The 18,299-nt window shown below is 52.5% G+C and overlaps 2 protein-coding genes across 2 annotated transcripts; one reads left to right on the forward strand and one right to left on the reverse strand.

Moving 5' to 3' along the window:
- Positions 1 to 2,103: 2,103 nt before the first annotated feature.
- On the reverse strand, positions 2,104 to 3,012 carry LOC113983328 (olfactory receptor 14J1-like; the record flags this gene model as incomplete). Its single annotated transcript, XM_027712366.2, has 1 exon — positions 2,104 to 3,012. A coding segment is annotated over exon 1 (909 nt), but the record flags the coding sequence as incomplete, so codon positions are not given.
- A 9,457-nt stretch (positions 3,013 to 12,469) lies between these two features.
- On the forward strand, positions 12,470 to 13,270 carry LOC113983329 (olfactory receptor 14J1-like; the record flags this gene model as incomplete). Its single annotated transcript, XM_027712367.2, has 1 exon — positions 12,470 to 13,270. A coding segment is annotated over one exon (801 nt), but the record flags the coding sequence as incomplete, so codon positions are not given.
- Between the last annotated feature and the right edge of the window lie 5,029 nt (positions 13,271 to 18,299).

An 18,299-nucleotide genomic window follows, 5' to 3' on the forward strand; every position in this document is an offset into this window, starting at 1 on the left:
CTGGACCTGAGCCGTGCTTTGCTCCAGAGCCTGCTGGGGTGGGGGCAGATGGCAATGGGAGAGTTGGGTTGGACTGGATGATCCTTGTGGGTCCCTTCCACCTCAGCATATTCTGTCATTCTGTGTTTGTTTGGGTTTGGGATGGTTGTGTTTGCTCCCCTTTTGAATTGCTTTCCCTCTGACCCATGAGTTTATTCTTCATTGTCTTGGGCCTTGCTGGGCACCTGATGGCAGGACAAGTTTCTCCAACTCAGTCATCTTGACCACATTTTTGTCCAAGTCACCATTAACTAGAGGAGGTTTCTCACAGACTCGCTGCAACTTGGCCTCATCCACAAAGGAGTGGAAAGTGCATTTCATCCCATCACCCAGAGACATAATAAAGATGTTCCATAGGAATGGTCAAGGGCTGGTCCCTGATGGATGTCACCTGGGAGTTGCTGCCAAGAGGAATTTATGCCATGACTTTTGACCCTCGTCAGTCATTCAACTTCCCACTCACCACGTTTCACTTCTCCAGTCCAGCTGTCACCAGTCTGGCCATAAGGACACCACAGGAGACCATGTCAAGGGCCTTGATAAAGTCTGGGCACACAACATCCCCTTCTTTTCCCTCCCACAGGGGTTCTGCAATCCCTGCCTTGTCCTTCCATAGCCTGGGAATGGCTGCAGCAGGACTTGCCCTATCCCCTTCCCTGCTGAGCCTGAGCAGTCTGGAACTCTGCCAACCCTCCTTGCTGCCCTGTTTGCAGACTGCTTCCATATCTGCCTTTGCCAAGACCCCAGGAAGCTCTGGGATGGCTCTGGCCTTTCCAAGGGTTTGGGAGAGGTCTCCCAGTGACACTGCCCAGCCTTCTCAATAGCCCTGACACCAAAACCTTTTCTATTATCCCACAGTTCCAAAGTAGTGCTCAGGACACAACACATATTCTCATGGTTCTTCAGGAGAAAATTAGAAGTGATTTCATTATAGAGGTCAACTGGTGGAGCAGCCCAGTCTGGTCTGGCCCCACAGCAGTGCCCAGCCCAGGGTGCTGCAGAGCTCTGGGCACTCCCCCCCCAGCCCCAGCCCCTCTGAAGGGCACAGCAGCTCCTGGGGCACAGAGGGGAGTCTCAGCATCCCCATCAGCTCAGGGGCTGGACACTCAGCATGGCAGGAGGAAATGGGGGTCAGGGAAACTGCAGGAGCCCTGGTGTCACCTCCAGGAGATGCCCAGCACAGCCTGACTGTGCCCCTCAGTGCCAGCCCCTCTGCCCAGCCCAGCCCAGAGTCCTGGCCCAGGGACAGAGCAGCCTGTCCCCAGGGGGGCTGCAGAAAGAGGTGTCTCTGTGTCAGGGATTCCTCTCTACAGGCCCAGAAATGCTGCCTTGCTCTTCTGCAGGGACATCCCTTTGCCCAGGTCAGTGTGTCCAGGCTGCCTTGGCCAGTTGCAGATCCCAGCCTGGGATCCCTGCAGGGCCCTGAGCTGGAGGTGCTGCTCTGCACAGGGAGGGGCTGTGGCACCCTGGGCTGACCCTGCCCTGGCCATGCTGGTCAGGGTGGGGAGCAGACCCAGCAGGATGGGGATCACTCCTCTCCACCCTCTGCCATAGTCCTGGAAGGCTCAGTAGCCAAGAACAAGGCTGGGCAGGACCATGGGCTGTTTCCAATGGCACAAAGGGCAGGGCAGGGCTCCACTCCATGCAGCCTGTGGGCTGGAGAGTTCTTCAGGACACCCTCCTGGAAAGCCCACCCCTGGCTCTGGTACAGCCCCCTCCTTTATTGTACTCAGTGATTGTGATTCCTCATGTACAGAATAACAAAGGCGGGATGTTTGACAAATACCTTGCTGCAGGAATTTTATTTTGTTTAAATGCACACAGAGAATGATTCCTCATTTACACAATTGTGGGTCAAAACAAAGAGGTAGAGAGTGAATTAGATAAGGGATGAAAAATAAATTTCTGTGTTAAGAACATTAAAAGAGGAAAAATTATAAGAAGACTCCCCCACTGCCACTCTCAAAAGCTTTAGAATGCAGGCTGGGCCAGTAAAGGGTTACACAAGGAATGTTCTGCAGAAGAAAAGAGGCAGGTTATTGCTCCTGAAAAGCATCCAGTCATCATTTTCCTCAGGGCATCCTTGAGGTCCTGGTTCCGGAGGCTGTAGATGAGGGGGTTCAGTGCTGGAGGCACCACCGAGTACAGAACTGATAGTGCCAGATCTAGTGTTGGGGAGGAGATGGAGGGGGGCTTCAGGTGGGAAAACATACCAGTGCTGATAACAATAGAGACCACGACCAGGTGAGGGAGGCACGTGGAAAAGGCTTTGTGCCGTCCCTGCTGAGAGGGGATCCTCAGCACAGCCCTGAAGATCTGCACATAGGAGAAAACAATGAAAATGAAACAACCAAACCCTAAACAGGCACTGACCCCAATGAGCCCAATTTCCCTGCGGTAGCCTGAGTGTGAGCAGGAGAGCTTGAGGATGTGTGGGATTTCACAGAAGAACTGGTCCAGGGCATTGCCCTGGCACAGGGGCAGGGAAAATGTACTGGCTGTGTGCAGCAGAGAATTGAGAAAGCCAGTGGCCCAGGCAGCTGCTGCCATGTGGGCACAAGCTCTGCTGCCCAGGAGGGTCCCATAGTGCAGGGGTTTGCAGATGGCAACGTAGCGGTCGTAGCACATGATGGTGAGGAGGGAAAATTCTGCTGACATGAAGAAGAAAAAGAAAAAGAGCTGTGCAGCACATCCCATGTAGGAGATGGTTGTGGTGTCCCAGAGGGAATTGTGCATGGCTTTGGGGACAGTGGTGCAGATGCAGCCCAGGTCTGTGAGGGAGAGGTTGAGCAGGAAGAAGCCCATGGGGGTGTGCAGGTGGTGGTCCCAGGCTACGGCGCTGAGGATGAGGCCGTTGGCCAGGAGGGCAGCCAGGGAGATGGCCAGGAAGAGCCAGAAGTGCAGGAGCTGCAGCTCCCGCCTGTCTGCGAATGCCAGGAGGAGGAACTGGGTGAGGGAGCTGCTGTTGGACATTTGCTGTTCATTAGGACAGGGTCTGTTAAGAAAAGGAAAGCACAGGGAACAATTAAGACAGCCCCCTCTCAGCAAAGCCAGTGCAGCTTTCAGGGAAATCCCCTCCAAGTCAAGGCATTTCTTTTCTCTGATTTGTGCTCTCTGAGGGTTCTGTGAGGAGCAGGAGCTCTGCCCATGTGCTGCCAAGGACTCAGCTTTGCTCTGCTGCAGTGCAGACATGGAGCTGGTTTGGGACAGCTCTCATGATCACAGGGGATGTCACATGGAACCCAGCTTTGATGGAAGAGTTCAATTCCTGTACTGTTGTCTTGGAGAAATTTGGTCTGCAGAAGAGAAGCACAGTGTATCCTTAAAATAGTTTTGACTGGGTTTTTTGGTTACAGTCATAACACGTGGGAGGGGGGGGCGTTAGGGGTAAATTTTTCTGATTAGAAATCTGAAGAGTGTTGAGACAGGACAGGCAGAAGGGCTGAGCTCTCCGTTGCTTATTGCAGAGCCAGGAGAGCTGCAGTGCCTCTCAGCCTGTTTCCCATCTGCTCTGCACTTTCCCTTTGGCTGCCTTGAAGAGCACTTCACACACAGATTCATCTTTAAAAACCCCACCAGGATCTGTGCTGAGAGCAGGGCAGCGCTGCTTGAAAGGGCAGCTCTGTGAAGTGTCCCCTGTGCCAGCCCAGAGGTGCAGCTGTGCTGGACAGAGCAGGACAGGAGCCCTCCTGCAGAGAAGCCAAGGGCTGGGACAGGAGAGTGCCAACTCCTAAGGGAAGGCTCAGCACTGCCCAGGATCCTGTGCTCATTTCTGATGCTGCCTGAAATGTTCATGTCTGAGAGTAAAAGAGTTGGAATTTCAGTGCAGCCTCCTGAACTGAGAGAACAATGTCTCTGCTACAATGCCTAAGCAGGAAACACACCTCAGGACTAATTCCTTTCCTGTAGCCCCTGTCTTTTGTGAGCTTTGCAAAAAATTCTCCATTCAATATGGTGTAGTGATCTGGAGCTGTGAGCAGGTCTGACCCTGCAACAGCGAGACATGAAAAAGATCCTCCCTCCCCTGCCAGGTTTGCTCCTTGCCCACAGCCCTTCTGCCCCATTCCTGGGAGCAGCTCCCCGGGCCGGCTGAGAGCTGTCCCTGGCAGGCAGCAGAGTCCCTGCCCAGCACAGCACCCTGGGCTGCAGGACCCTGCTCTACCCCACAGCCCTGGCCACCCCTGGCTGCACCCCCGGCTTCACAGCTCTTCCAAAGTGCCCCAAAACAGCCCCTGCTCACCCATCCCATCAGCTGGGGCTGGGCCAGCTTTAGGAGATGCCTCCAGGAGCTGCCCCTGCACTGCCCTGCAGCCACAAACTCACCTTGTGCAGCCCTGCCAAGATTCCTCCTGCAGGGAGCTCTCAGCCCTCCTGCCAGTGCTGAGCCCCTTGAAGCTCTGTCTGTGCCCTACTGGTGTCCCTGAGCTGCCCTGGCAGTGCCCTCAGCCCTGCTGGGCTGTGCAGAGGAGCTGCTCACCAGCAGAGCTGTCTCTTTGAAGCTCTTCTTGCTTGCCAGGAGCTCCCTGTGTGCCAGGAGCCCGGCCCAGCTCAGCAGCACAGCAACAGCCCCAGGCATTTCATGACCCTCGGGGGGTAGATGTTGTTTAAATGAGGCTCAGTCTCTGAGTCTCAAGGACTCAAACAACTTTTCAAGAAGTTAAAATGAGATGGAAACACTGAAATTTCTTGTAGTGCTAATGAGTCTCACTGAGGGACACAACTGAGAACGTGTCCCCAGGTTCCAGTTAGGGCAGAAAAGTGCAGACAGTGATGACAAGGATGGACAAGCAAGGGAAAGGTGGCTCTGATGCTGAATAAACCTTGACTTGTTTCTTTAATCCAGAGGACCAAGGCCTGACCCCCAGCCTCTTGGAAGGCAGATGCTGTCCCTGCCTCATTCCTCAGGGCTCTTCCTGGGGCACTGGGATGTGGGATGTGCAAGGCCAAGGACAGGACCATGGGGTGGCACCTGCCAGGCTGCTGAGCAGGGACAAGGAGGCCGTGAGGCCCCAGGGCTGCAAGGGGCACTCCCCTCCTCCTGGCATCAGGGGCACAGACAGCAGCCATGGCCAGAGGCCTGCAGAAGGTGGCTGTGTCAGGGCCTTTCAGCTTCTCCCCATCCCTGTCTCCTCTCCAGCCCAGGCTGTCCTACGGTGTCCATGCCCTGCCCCTTTCCCTGCAGGCTGTCGTCATCCCCCCGGCTGCCCCACCTGGCTGGCACCTTCCTGCACTGACATCTCTGCGTCCTCCCTGGCTCTTCCTGCACACACAAAGCCTTGGGCTTATTCAGACTCCTCCTGGGTGACGTGTTCCAGCCCAGTGTTTTCCATGGAGTGAAATTCTTTTTTCCTCATGTCCACTCAGGACCTCCCCAGCTGCACTTGGCATTAATTCTTTCTTTCTCATGCTCTTTTCTGCTCTGACAAAAGGATCCACCATCTCTAAATCCTCCCTTCAAGCCCTCTGAGGGCTGTCCTGTGCTGTCCTCAGTCTCCACACCATTGAGGCCACAGCTCCTTAGTCCCTGTTTAGTGCTCATGTGCTTGAGACATTTAAACCCCGTCTTGGGAGATCTCTGGACACTCACTAATGTTTTTGCAGATGAAAATATCGTGCTCAAAGCCTAAGTAAATCACAGTTGCCATGACAACCAGCATGCATTCCCATTGCTATGGTCAGTTACCATGGCAAATAGAATACATTCCCATTGCCACAGTCAGTTACCATGGCAACCATAATACATTGTCATTGCTATGGTCAGTTACCATGACAACCATAATTGCTACAGTCGTTTACTGTGGCAACCACCATACATTCCCACTGTTATGGTCAGTTACCATGGCAAACAGCATATATTCCCATTGCCACGGTCAGTTACCACAGCAACTACCATACATTCCCATTGCTAAGGGCAGTTACCATGGCAACCATCACACATTCCCATTCCGACAGTCAGTTACCGTGGCAACAATCATACATTCCCACTGGTATGGTTGGTTACCATGACAACCAGCATACAGTCTCATTGCCATGGTCAGTTACCATGGCAACCATCATACATTGCCATTGGTACAGTCAGTTACCTTGGCAACTATCATACATTCCCTTTTCTACAGTCAGTTACTACAGCAACCATCATACTTCACGCTGGTACAATCGGTTACCTTGGCAACCATCACACATTCCCATTCCTACAGTCAGTTACCATGGCAAACATCATACATTCTTGTTTGTATGGTCAGTTACCATGACAAATATCATACATTCCCATTGCTACACACAGGTACCATGGCAACCGTCACACATTCCTATTGCTATGCTTGGTTACCATGGCAACCATCATACATTCTCGTTGCTATGGTCAGTTACCATGGCAACCATCACACATTCCTATTCCTACTGTCAGTTACCATAGCAAACATCATACATTGCCATTTCTACGGTCAGTTACCCTGGCACCCATCATACAGTCCCATTGCTACTGTCATTTACCATGGCAACCATCACACAGTCGCGTTGCTACGGTCGGTCACTATGGCAACCAGCATACAATCCAATTGCTACGGTCTGTTACCATGGAAACCATCATACATTCCCATTCCTACAGTCAGTTACCAAGGCAATCATTGTAAAGTCCCATTGCTATGGTCAGTTACCAAGGCAATCATCATACATTCCTGTTGCTACGGTCAGTTACCACGGAAACCACCATACATTCCCACTGTTACGGTCGGTTACTGTGGCAACCATCACACATCCCATTGCTGTGGTCGGTTACTATGGCAACCATCATATGGCCCACTGAAACAATCACTTACCATGGCAACCATCATACAGCGGCGTTGCTACGATCAGTTAGCATGGCAACCATCTGAATTCCAGTTTCTATGGTCAGTTACCATGGCAACCATCATACATTCCTGTTCCTACTGCCAGTTACCATGTCAACATCATACATTCCCATTGCTACAGTCGGTTACCATGGCAACCATCATTCATTCCCATTCCTATGGTCAGTTACCGTGGCAATCATCATAGTTCCCACTGCTATGGTCAGTTACTATGGCAACCAGCATACATTCCCATTCCCATGGTCAGTTACTATAAGAACCACCATATATTCCCATTGCTACAGCAGGTTACCATGGCCACCATCATACAATCACGTCGCTATAGTCGTTTACCATGGCAACTAACATACATTCTCGTTGCTACGGTCAGTTCCCATGGCAACTAACATACATTCCCGTTGCTACGGTCAGTTCCCACAGAAAACACCATACATTCCCATTGCTACAGTCAGTTACCATGGCAACCAACATACTTTCCACTGGTACAGTCCGTTACCATGGCAACCAGTATACATTGCCTTTTCTATAGTCAGTTACCATGGCAACCATCATTCATTCCCGTTGCTACAGTCAGTTACCATTGCAAACATCATACTTCCCACTGCTACGGTCAGATACCATGGCAAACAGCATACATTCCCATTGCTATGGTCTGTTACCATGGCAACCATCATTCATTCCAGTTGCTAAGGTCAGTTACCATAGCAAACATCACACATTCCCCTTGCTACAGTCAGTTACCATGGCAACCAACATACTTTCCACTGGAACAGTCCGTTACCATGGTAACCAGCATACATTGTCGTTCCTATGGTCAGTTACCATGGCAACCATCATACTTCCCACTGTTACGGTCAGATACCATGGCAAACAGCATACATTCCCATTGCCATAGTTGGTTACCATGGTAACCATCATTCATTCCAGTTGCTAGGGTCACTTACCATGGCAAACATCACACATTCCCCTTGCTGCAGTCAGTTACCATGGCAACCATCACACATTCCAGTTGCTAGGGTCAGTTACCATGGCAAACATCATACATTCTTATTGCTATGGTTGGTTACCATGGCAACCAGCATACATTTTCATTGCTACGGTCAGTTACCACAGGAACCATAATACTTCCCGCTGGTACAGTCAGTTACCATGGCAACCATCATACAGTCTTATTGCTATGGTCAGTTACCATGGCAAGCATCACATATTTCCCACTGCAAAGGTCAGTTACCATGGAAACCATCATACAGTCCCATTGCTATGGTCAGTTACTGTGGCAACCATCATAGATTGCTGTTGTTATGATCGGTTACCATGGCAACCATCATACACTCCCATTGCTATGGTTGGTTACCATGGCAACGAGCACACATTTTTCTTTCTACAGTCACTTACCATGGCAACCATCATGCATTCTTACTGCTATGGTCGGTTACCATGGAAACCAGCATAAATTCCCATTTCTACAGTCAGTTACCATGGTAACCATCATACTTCCCACTGCTACGGTCATTTACCATTGTAACCATCATAGATTCAAATTGCTACGGTCAGTTACCATGGCAACCATCATATTTCCCTTTGGTACAGTCTGTTACCATGGTAACCATCATACATTGCTGTTCCCATGGTCAGTTACCATGGTAACCATCATACATTCCCATTGCTATGGTTGGTTACCATGGCAACCATCATACATTTCCATTGCTATAGTCAGTTACCATGGCAACCAGCATACATTCCTATTACTATGGTTAGTTTCTAAGGGAACCTCTTGGTTCCTCTTGGAGAGAAGCAGATGCAGATGAGCCTCCCTGTTGTCCACCAACCTGCCAGCTGTGCTCTAAAGGCCTGTGTGCCAAGGGCTGTCTTGACCAAGACTCTGCAGAAACCTCTGGGACTCTTTGCATCCTGTCATGGTGCCTTTCCAGTGAATTCCAGGGTTATCAAAGACAACTTGAATGGGCTCTTTGTCTCACTCCACAAGGTCAACCAAACCACTCTCTCCTCTCACCCTCACCCACAAAAGTTCACCCAAGTTGTTCATCCCCTACAGCAGCTCCACAGGTCCCAGAAGCTCCTTCCTGCTGAGGAAACCTCTCTCCTGCTCTTTCTCTCCTGTGTCTCCTTGGCCTTCTCTCCCAACCCATCACAGCCCTGCAACCTGGGAACTGTCTCAGCAGGCCTGGGCTGTTATTGCCTGCAAGTGGAATGCAGAGAGACTTGGGGCTGCAGCTCCTCCTGCCTGTGCCCCACACGCAGGGCATTGGGGTCTGTCTGGCTGCAGCCCCTCAGTGGGGGCACCGGGGTAAGAACAGACTTGCAGTGGGGAAAGCTGCTCTGAAAGCCCCAAGAGCTGGGCTGTGCAGAGGCTTTGCTGACAATGGCCTTGGGGGTGGACGTGCTGGGACTCAGGCCCAGGGGGAAAATCCCAGGCCTGATCCCTGAGGAGATCAGCACATGCTGCTGAAATGCTGGGGGAGAGAAGAGCCAGCAGAAGGAGGAAACAAGTGTGGACAGCCTGGGCTGATGTGCTTTGAACTCGTGCCTGGCCTGGCCTTGGCTGGGCAGAGAAGGGACAGCCTTTGTGTCCCTGCAGGGCTGGGATTCACTCCCTGCCCCAGTGGCCCCCAATGTGTCTGAGAAGCCCTGGGTGGTGCCTGTCCCACAACTGCTGGGAATGGGGACGGGCTTCCTGCACAGGCCCTGTGCTGTCCATGGCAGCTGCTGCACTTGTGCTGCAGAGCCCTGGCACCTCCCCTGGCACTACAGGCCCCTCTTTGGCTGTTCAATCCAGGATCAGCTGCCCTGAATTAGGTTCAGCAATGAAGGGATGTCCAGGAGACAATGGCCATTGTACTCTGAGGACATGTAGAAAATACCCTGCTAAAGAACATGAGAGAGACCTCTCTCCCTGTGCCACCTGACTCCATTTGGTCACCTGAACACCTCTAGGGGCTGCCCTGGACAGAAGGAACAGTGACAGGTTCCCCTGTCCTACCTGTAAGCACCTTCTGCCACTGAAGTTGGCCAAAGCAATGTCCCAGTAGCCTCCAAGAAGATCCCACAGCTGCTGCCCTGTCCCTAGGAACTGCTCCATTGGAGCCTGCAGTTCCCAGCAGGAATCTCAGTCACCTCTGGCCCCTCAGAAGGAACCAGGGCTTTGTGTCCCAGCAGGTCACTCCTGGCTTTGGTCTTCATTCATTGCCATGGGAGCTGGGACAAGGAGTCACCTGCAGGGGCCTGTTTTGGGCCCACTGAAGTGGGGCAGGAGGAATCCCAGCCCAGGGGGGTTGTGGAGGGAGCTGAGTGTCCTTGTGGCCCCAGGTCTGTAGAGCCACAAGGAGACACCTCTGTTGACTCAGCTGAGTCCCTTCCCTCAGTGCAGGTGAAGGAGATCCCTCCTGGGCACTGTCTGGGTTTCCTGTCTAATGATGGGACATGAAAAAGGGGACTCTTGGACTTAACTCTGTGTCTGTTTGGTAAAATGACAGTGCTGAAAGAAGTGTCTGTGCCCAGGTGAGAGAAGGAACATCATTATTTCCTTCAGCTGTGTGCCAGCAGGTTCCCCTGGAGCCCCAGGGACAGCTGGAGGGAGCCCAGAGGGGCAGAGAAAGGGCTGCCTGGGGCTGTTGCTGTGCAGCTGAGCTGGGCTGGGCTCCTGGCACACAGGGAGCTCCTGGTAACCAAGAAGTGCTTCAAAGAGACAGCTCTGCTGGTGAGCAGCTCCTCTGCACAGCCCAGCAGGGCTGAGGGCACTGCCTGCAGCACCCAGGGCACAGGAGAGAAGGCAGAGAGATGAGAGGCAGCCTGGGCTGGGAGGTGACTGAGCTCTCACTTCACAAGAAACCTTCCCGGGATTTGAAGGAAGAATTCTCTGGCTGTAGGAAAGTTCAACTTGCCTTCCTGGAGGCATCTCCTAAAGCTGGCACATCCCACAGCTTCTAGGATCTTTCAGCAGGACTCTCCCAGTTGCTGCAGTGCAGGGGAAGTGGCCATATGGCAGAGCAGGGCAGGAGCTGCAGGCAGCAAGGGCAGAGAGGAGAAGGGAGCAGGAGGTTCAAGGGATCCTGGGCTGGGAGGACAGGGCAGAGCTGCTCAGGGCAGGAACCTTGCCAGCCCTTTGCCACGGTCAGGCTGTGGCTGCAGAGCAGTGCAGGGGAGTTCCTGCAAGTGCCTCTGCCAGCTGCCAAATGGCAGCAGTGGCAGGAGCTGTCAGGATGGCTCTGCTGGATTTGCTGGGGTGCAGCAGGAGAAGCTGCTGCAGAGCAGGACTTGCTGCTGCCCCCTCAGAGGCCCAGGGCCAGAAGGTTCCCTGGGCCAGGGCTGGCTGTGGGGTGGGAAGGTGGGGGTGCAGCCAGGGGTGCCCAGGGCTGTGGGGCAGAGCAGGGTCCTGCCCCCAGGGCTCTGTGTGCTGGGGCAGGGACTCTGCTGCCTGCCAGGGTCAGCTCTCAGCCCGGCCAAGGAGCTGCCACGGGGCTGGGGGAGAAGGGCTGTGGGGAAGGAACAACTCCTGGGAGGGCAGAGCAGGGCAGAGTCCTTCTGATCTCCAAAGTGTGTTGCAGGGATAAGGGCTGGTCACAGCTCCAGATCAAAGCAGGAAATTTCCCAGAAGGTATTTGCAAGAGGCACAGACAGACAGGAGGTACCTTAAAGAGAATGAACCAGTTTTTTCAGTGTTATACTCTGGGTTGTCTGGGTGCTGACTGCAACAGGGAAATCAATCTCTGAGCACAGGAGGAGACACTGAAACTTGAACTCCGTTAGATTAGAGGAGATTGAACTTGAGAGTGTCAGACATCAAAACTGTCTTATAGACAGCAGCAGTGTCACTTTTTCAGCCCTGGGCCCAGGGAAGCAGCTGCTGGCAGGGACAGCTCCAGGAAGCAGAGCCCTGGGCAGGGAGTGGGGGATAAGTGCCCCCAAGGCCTGGGGGATGGGGGCATTCAGGCAGATCTGGGGGCCCTTCCCTGCAGCTCTGCTGGGCACTGTGTGCTGGGCCATAGAAATGAGGATTCCTGCAGTGGAAAAGAACCTTCCCCAGGTATGATGGTAAAAATGGAAAACACAGGTACAATTATTCTAAGCTCAGACTAAGCTTCTGCTCTGCAGCCCCAGCTCTTCTGAGTCATTACAGTAGAGATGGAACTTTTGTATTCAAGGTCTGTTACATCTGACATTCCTTGTGTGTCTGAGAGCTCTACCAAAAAATTTCATTTCCCCCTGGAGCAAAGCAAAACAGACTCCTTGGCAGTGCATTTGGTGACATTTTACACATTGATTTCTTGTAGCAATGGAGTGGCTTTTTCACAGAGGTCTGTCTTAACTGTTCCCTGTCCTTTCCTTTTTTGAACAGATCCTGTGCTAAAAAACAGCAAATGTCCAACAGCAGCTCCCTCACCCAGTTCCTCCTCCTGGCATCCACAGACAGGCGGGAGCTGCAGCTCCTGCACTTCTGGCTCTTCCTGGCCATCTCCCTGGCTGCCCTCCTGGCCAACGGCCTCATCCTCAGCGCCGTAGCCTGTGACCACCACCTGCACACCCCCATGGGCTTCTTCCTGCTCAACCTCTCCCTCACAGACCTGGGCTGCATCTGCACCACTGTCCCCAAAGCCATGCACAATTCCCTCTGGGGCACCACAACCATCTCCTACACAGGATGTGCTGCACAGGTCTTTTTCTTTTATTTCTTCATGTCAGCAGAGTTTTCCCTCCTCACCATCATGTGCTACGACCGCTACGTTGCCATCTGCAAACCCCTGCACTACGGGACCCTCCTGGGCAGCAGAGCTTGTGCCCACATGGCAGCAGCTGCCTGGGCCACTGGCTTTCTCTATTCTCTGCTGCACACAGCCAATACATTTTCCCTGCCCCTGTGCCAGGGCAATGTCCTGGGCCAGTTCTTCTGTGAAATCCCACACATCCTCAAGCTCTCCTGCTCACACTCAGGCTACCTCAGGGAACTCGGGCTCATTGGGGTCACTGTCTGTTTAGCGTTTGGTTGTTTCATTTTCATTGTTTTCTCCTATGTGCAGATCTTCAGGGCTGTGCTGAGGATCCCCTCTCAGCAGGGACAGCACAAAACCTTTTCCACGTGCCTCCCTCACCTGGCTGTGCTCTCCCTGTTTGTCAGCACTGGTGCATTTTCCGACCTGAAGCCCCCCTCCATCTCCTCCCCATCCCTGGACCTTGTGGTGGCAGTTCTGTACTCAATATTACCTCCAGCACTGAACCCCCTCATCTACAGCCTCAGGAACCAGGAGCTTAAGGATGCCTTGAGGAAAATGATGACTGGATGCTTTTCAAGAGCAATAACCTGCCTTTTTTCTTCTGGGCAACACTCATTGTATAACCCTTTACTGGCCCAGCCTGCTTTCTAAAGCTTTTGAGAGTGGTGGTGGGGGCCGTTTCCTACATTTTTTTCCTCTTTTAATGTTGTGTAAATGAGGGATCATTCTCTGTGTGCATTTAAACAAAGTAAAAGTTCCTGCAGCAACTTCTTTGTCAAACATCCTGCCTTTGTTATTCTGTAAATGAGGAATCACAATCTCCCAGTAGAATAAAGGACTTGAATTCTTTTTTCCTAATTCTCCCTCCAACAACTTCCCTGAAGCTGGAGGGCAGTGCCTGTGTGCAGAGGAGAAGGGGTAAAGAGTCCTGGTACAGGAGCACTGCCAGGGAGCAGCAGCTCTTGGCCTTTTCAGAGATGCTGTTTTCCCACTGCCTCCCTCTCCTTTCTGCTCCTTGCCCAAGGCCTGAGTGCTCTGGCAGCTCAGTCCCTGCTCTGTGTCAGTCCTGTGACCATGGGCAGGGACAGGCCCTGGGCACTGCTGGGACTGAGCTGGGCTCCTTAACATCATTTCCATCAGGAAAGGGGATCCCCATGGGCAGTTCCTGAAGACTTTGTTCTTTTTAAAGGTTGGTGTAAAGAACAAGGCCAAGGAATAGACTCTGCAAAGTCTCATTGCTTTGTTTGTTTCCCCATTCAGTCCCTGCAGTGAGAGAAGCGACTCACTGGGGTATTTGAGGGACTGAGGGCTGGTTCAGATGTTCTGTGCTGGTGGCCAGTGGCAAATGGTCTCCAAGTCACCTGCCTGGGGCTCTGCAGCTTGTGAGGGCCCTGATGGCAGGTGAGGACATGTCTGTAGGAACTCAGGAAGTGCAGGAGAGCAGAGAGGATCTGCAGGGACAGCCCGTCCCATCCAGTCAGCAGGGAATGGAGCCCTGGAGCAGAATCCTGCCCAGGGTGGAGTTACCAGAGATCAAGTCCTAAATCTGCCTGTGAACTGGTAAAGGAGAGTTCTGCAACCCCAGGGGATGCAGCAGGAACAGAGAAAGGACTCTGGTGAGTGACTCGTCTCACCTGCAGTGAACTCCCCTTGTGCCTCCCCAGTTCAGGGGGGGCTGTACCAGAGCCAGGGGTGGGCTTTCCAGGAGGGTGTCCTGAAGAACTCTCCAGCTCACAGGCTGCATGGAGTGGAGTCCTGCCCTGCCCTTTGTGCCATTGGAAACAACCCATGGTCCTGCCCAGCCTTGTTCTTGGCTACTGAGCCTTCCAGGACTATGGCAGAGGGTGGAGAGGAGTGATCCCCATCCTGCTGGGTCTGCTCCCCACCCTGACCAGCATGGCCAGTGCAGGGTCAGCCCAGGGTGCCACAGCCCCTCCCTGTGCAGAGCAGCACCTCCAGCTCAGGGCCCTGCAGGGATCCCAGGCTGGGATCTGCAACTGGCCAAGGCAGCCTGGACAAACTGACCTGGGCAAAGGGATGTCCCTGCAGAAGAGCAAGGCAGCATTTCTGGGCCTGCAGAGAGGAATCCCTGACACAGAGAAACCTCTCTCTGCATCCCCCCCTGGGGACAGGCTGCTCTGTCCCCTGGCCAGAGCCATCCCAGAGCTTCCTGGGGCCTTGGCAAAAGCAGACATGGAACCAGTCTGCAAACAGGGCAGCAAGGAGGGTTGGCAGAGTTCCAGACTGCTCAGGCTCAGCAGGGAAGGGGATAGGGCAAGTCCTCCTGCAGTCATTGCCAGGCATGGGAAGGACAAGGCAGGGATTGCAGAACCCCTGTGGGAGGCAAAAGAAAAGGGATGTTGTGTGCCCAGACTTTTTCAAGGCCTTTGATGTGGTCTCCTGTGGTCTCCTTATGGCCAGACTGGTGACAGCTGGACTGGACAAGTGAAACATGTGGTGGGTGGGAAGTTGAATGACTGATGAGGGTCAAAAGTCATGGCACAAATTCCTCTTGGCAGCAACTCCCAGGTGACATCCATCACGGACCAGCCCTTGACCATTCCTATGGAACATCTTTATTATGTCTCTGGATGATGGGATGAAATGCACTTTCCACTCCTTTGTGGATGAGGCCAAGTTGCAGCGAGTCTGTGAGAAACCTCCTCTAGTTAATGGTGACTTGGACAAAAAATGTGGTCAAGATGACTGAGTGGGATAAACTTGTCCTGCCATCAGGTGCCCAGCAAGGCCCAAGACAATGAAGAAAAAACTCATGGGTCAGAGGAAAGGAAAATCAAAAGGAGGGAAAAAGACCAAACACAACCAAACCAAACCCAAACAAACACAGAATGACAGAATATGCTGAGGTGGAAGGGACCCACAAGGATCATCCAGCCCAACCCAACTGTTCCATTGCCATCTGCCCCCACCCCAGCAGGCTCTGGAGCAAAGCACAGCTGAGGTCCAGCACAGCTCTGCTCTGACACAAAGAACCTGCAGTCAGGGACAGGAAGAGGACAAAGTCTCGTTTAACCAGCCTGAGGAATAATGGGCTCAATGACCTCCTCTATTCCTGGGCACTTGAATGACCCTGTGGATCAGGTTTGGTAGCAGTGAGGGGGCTGCAGGTTTCCCTCAGGGAAGAGGAGATCAAGAGTTGACTCTGTGTCAGAGAGAGCCAGTTTCAGGTGGCTCCAAAATGGACCAGCCAGTGCCCAAAGCTGAGCCAAAAAGCAATTCCAGAGGCACCTCTGTGATAACCCTTTGGAGAAAGGATAAAATCCAAGGTGCTGTAACCCAGAGAGGAGTAGGAGAAACGGGGGAGAAACAACCCTGCAGGCACCAAGGGTAGTGGAGAAGGAGAAGGAGTGAGAGAGAGCCTTGATGGGCATCTGGCAGCCAAAAGCCACAGCTGAGCCCAGCACAAAAGCTCCTTTAGGTCTGGAGGTTCTTTGCAGCAGCTTTTAAGCAGAGCTGCCAGATGGGACATCAAAGGGGATGCTCAGCTGGGTCTGAAACCTGTGTCAGCCTTGGCACCAGTAGAATGATGGAAGAGTTTTGGTAGGAAGGGATCTTTGACATTCATCAAGTCCAACCCTCTGCAATAAGCAGAAACATCCACAACTAGATCACATTGCTCAGAGCCCAATCCAACCTGCTCTTGAATGTTTCCAGGGATGAGGCATCACCTCTCTTGGCATCTGTGCCAGTGTTTCACCACCCTCACTGTAAAAACTTCTTGGTTATATCTACTTCAAACCTGCCATTTTTTAGTTTAAAATCATTTGTCCTATCACACCATATCTAGGCCCTACAAAATGTTTTTCCACATCTTTCTTAGAAGCCTCTGTGGTGGTGCATCCTCCCCCCATTCTCCTCAGGCCTGGTTGATGATCTCAGGAGCTCCTGACAAGCCTTGACCAAACCAGCTGCGCAATGAAGAGCCCCTGGAGTGGACCAGGGGTGTGGTGAAGTGTCCCTGGACTGGACCAGGTGCTCCTGGATGATAAAGGTGGGAACAATCCAGAGTGGATCAGCTGGGGAACACAGGATAATCAGTCATCCCATGAAAGCCTTGGAACATTCCCTACCTGTATCGCAGCCCAAATGGAAGAGTTTGGATGCAATTCCCAAATAGTTTGGAAACTCCAGTCATTCCTGACACCAGGATGGAAATTCAGCAGATAACTAAAGCCAGTCACCCTCTGAGCCCACACCCAGCGGGGCTGAGGGAGGCCCTGGCAGCTCCCCAGCACCTCCCTCTCAGTGGGACACCTCTGGCAGCCTCTCCCAGCTCGGGAACCCTCCAGTTTGCAACACTCCAAAGACCCTCGCTGGTGCCCAGGACAATTCTGATCCCCCTCCACAAACACTCCTCCAGCTGGGCCCCTGGTCTGTTGGCAAACACAAAGGGATTTGGGGGAGTGTTTCCCTGACAACAAGGAGAATCTGGGAGAGGGACCTTTCCACACCCAGCTCTTGATGTGTCCACACATCTCTGCCTGGGTGTGGGTGTGAATTGACTGTGGTGGGAATGTTGTTCTTGTCAATCTATAATTCAGTCACTGTTAAAATTGTAGCACATGCTATTGAATCACCTGATAACTGTTCAATTGGTCAATGATTAAATGCTACTAATGTCTTTTGTCCCCTTATCTTTGGATCCAATTCCTTTGTGCCCTGACCCTCTTGCATCCCAAGGATCTGTGTAAATCATTCCCTTTCATCAAAAAATATATATTTTTCATGACTTTCACTTTAAAGTCATCCTCTTTAGCTAAACTACAAAACAACTCCAATTAGCTGTAGAAGTCTCGAAGACTTGAAGACAATTAAAGGAATGAAAATAATTTGTTTTTCAGTGTTTTAATGGGTCCCACAGTGTGTTTGGAGTTGCATCAGCTGTCAGTCCAAGATGGGCCATGTCAGAACTGGTGAGGTTGGGGGATGAGGAGAAATGTTGATCATCCAGGGTCAGTGTGGATCTCCTGAGGAGACACTCAGCATCAAGATCACTTGGAGAACACCTCTATCACCTCTCCTCTGAACTAAAAAATATCCATAATAGAATTAAAAGAAAAAAAATACAAACTTTGAATACTTGTTTTGAAATTGCCTTGAAGACAATTAAAGGAAGACAAAGAGATCCTGAGGGATTTCTGGAATTTAATGAGCCCCACGGTGTGTTTGCAGCCCAGCCCATGACCCTGAGGTACTGAGAGAAGATTGAAGCAGCTGCTGAAGAAGTCAGAAGCCAAAGTCCAAGTGCCTTGAAGCATTGCTGGGCCCCACTGAGGGCAGGCACTGCCAAAGCCTCCCCAGGGACTCCTTGGAGCAGCTCCTTGGAGGCCAGGAGTGCAGGCTCTGGGCAGGCCCCTGCAATGCTGAGCAAAGCCTGCCTTGGTTTTGTGGAGCACAAAGGCCAAGGGCTGAGCCCCAGGCCCTGGCCCAGCAGATCCTGTCCCTCCCGGCTGGCTCAGGGCTGTTTGGGGGCACTGGGATGGGAGGGGGAGGAACAACAAAGGCCCAAAACTGGGCAACCCCTGCCAGGCTCCTGAGGGAGGGGCGAGGCAGAACCCAAGGGCAGAACCTGCCAGGAAAGCGGCTTGTGGTGGCCTGAGTGGCAGAGGCAGCTGCCAGAGGCAAGGGGACAAAGGCCTGGGTGCCTTTGGGCCTTGCA

This window comes from Pipra filicauda, unplaced genomic scaffold (genome assembly GCF_003945595.2).
Source record: "Pipra filicauda isolate LSUMZ 115617 unplaced genomic scaffold, ASM394559v2 scaffold848_size66893_pilon, whole genome shotgun sequence".
In the NCBI taxonomy this organism is placed as follows: Eukaryota; Metazoa; Chordata; class Aves; order Passeriformes; family Pipridae; genus Pipra; species Pipra filicauda.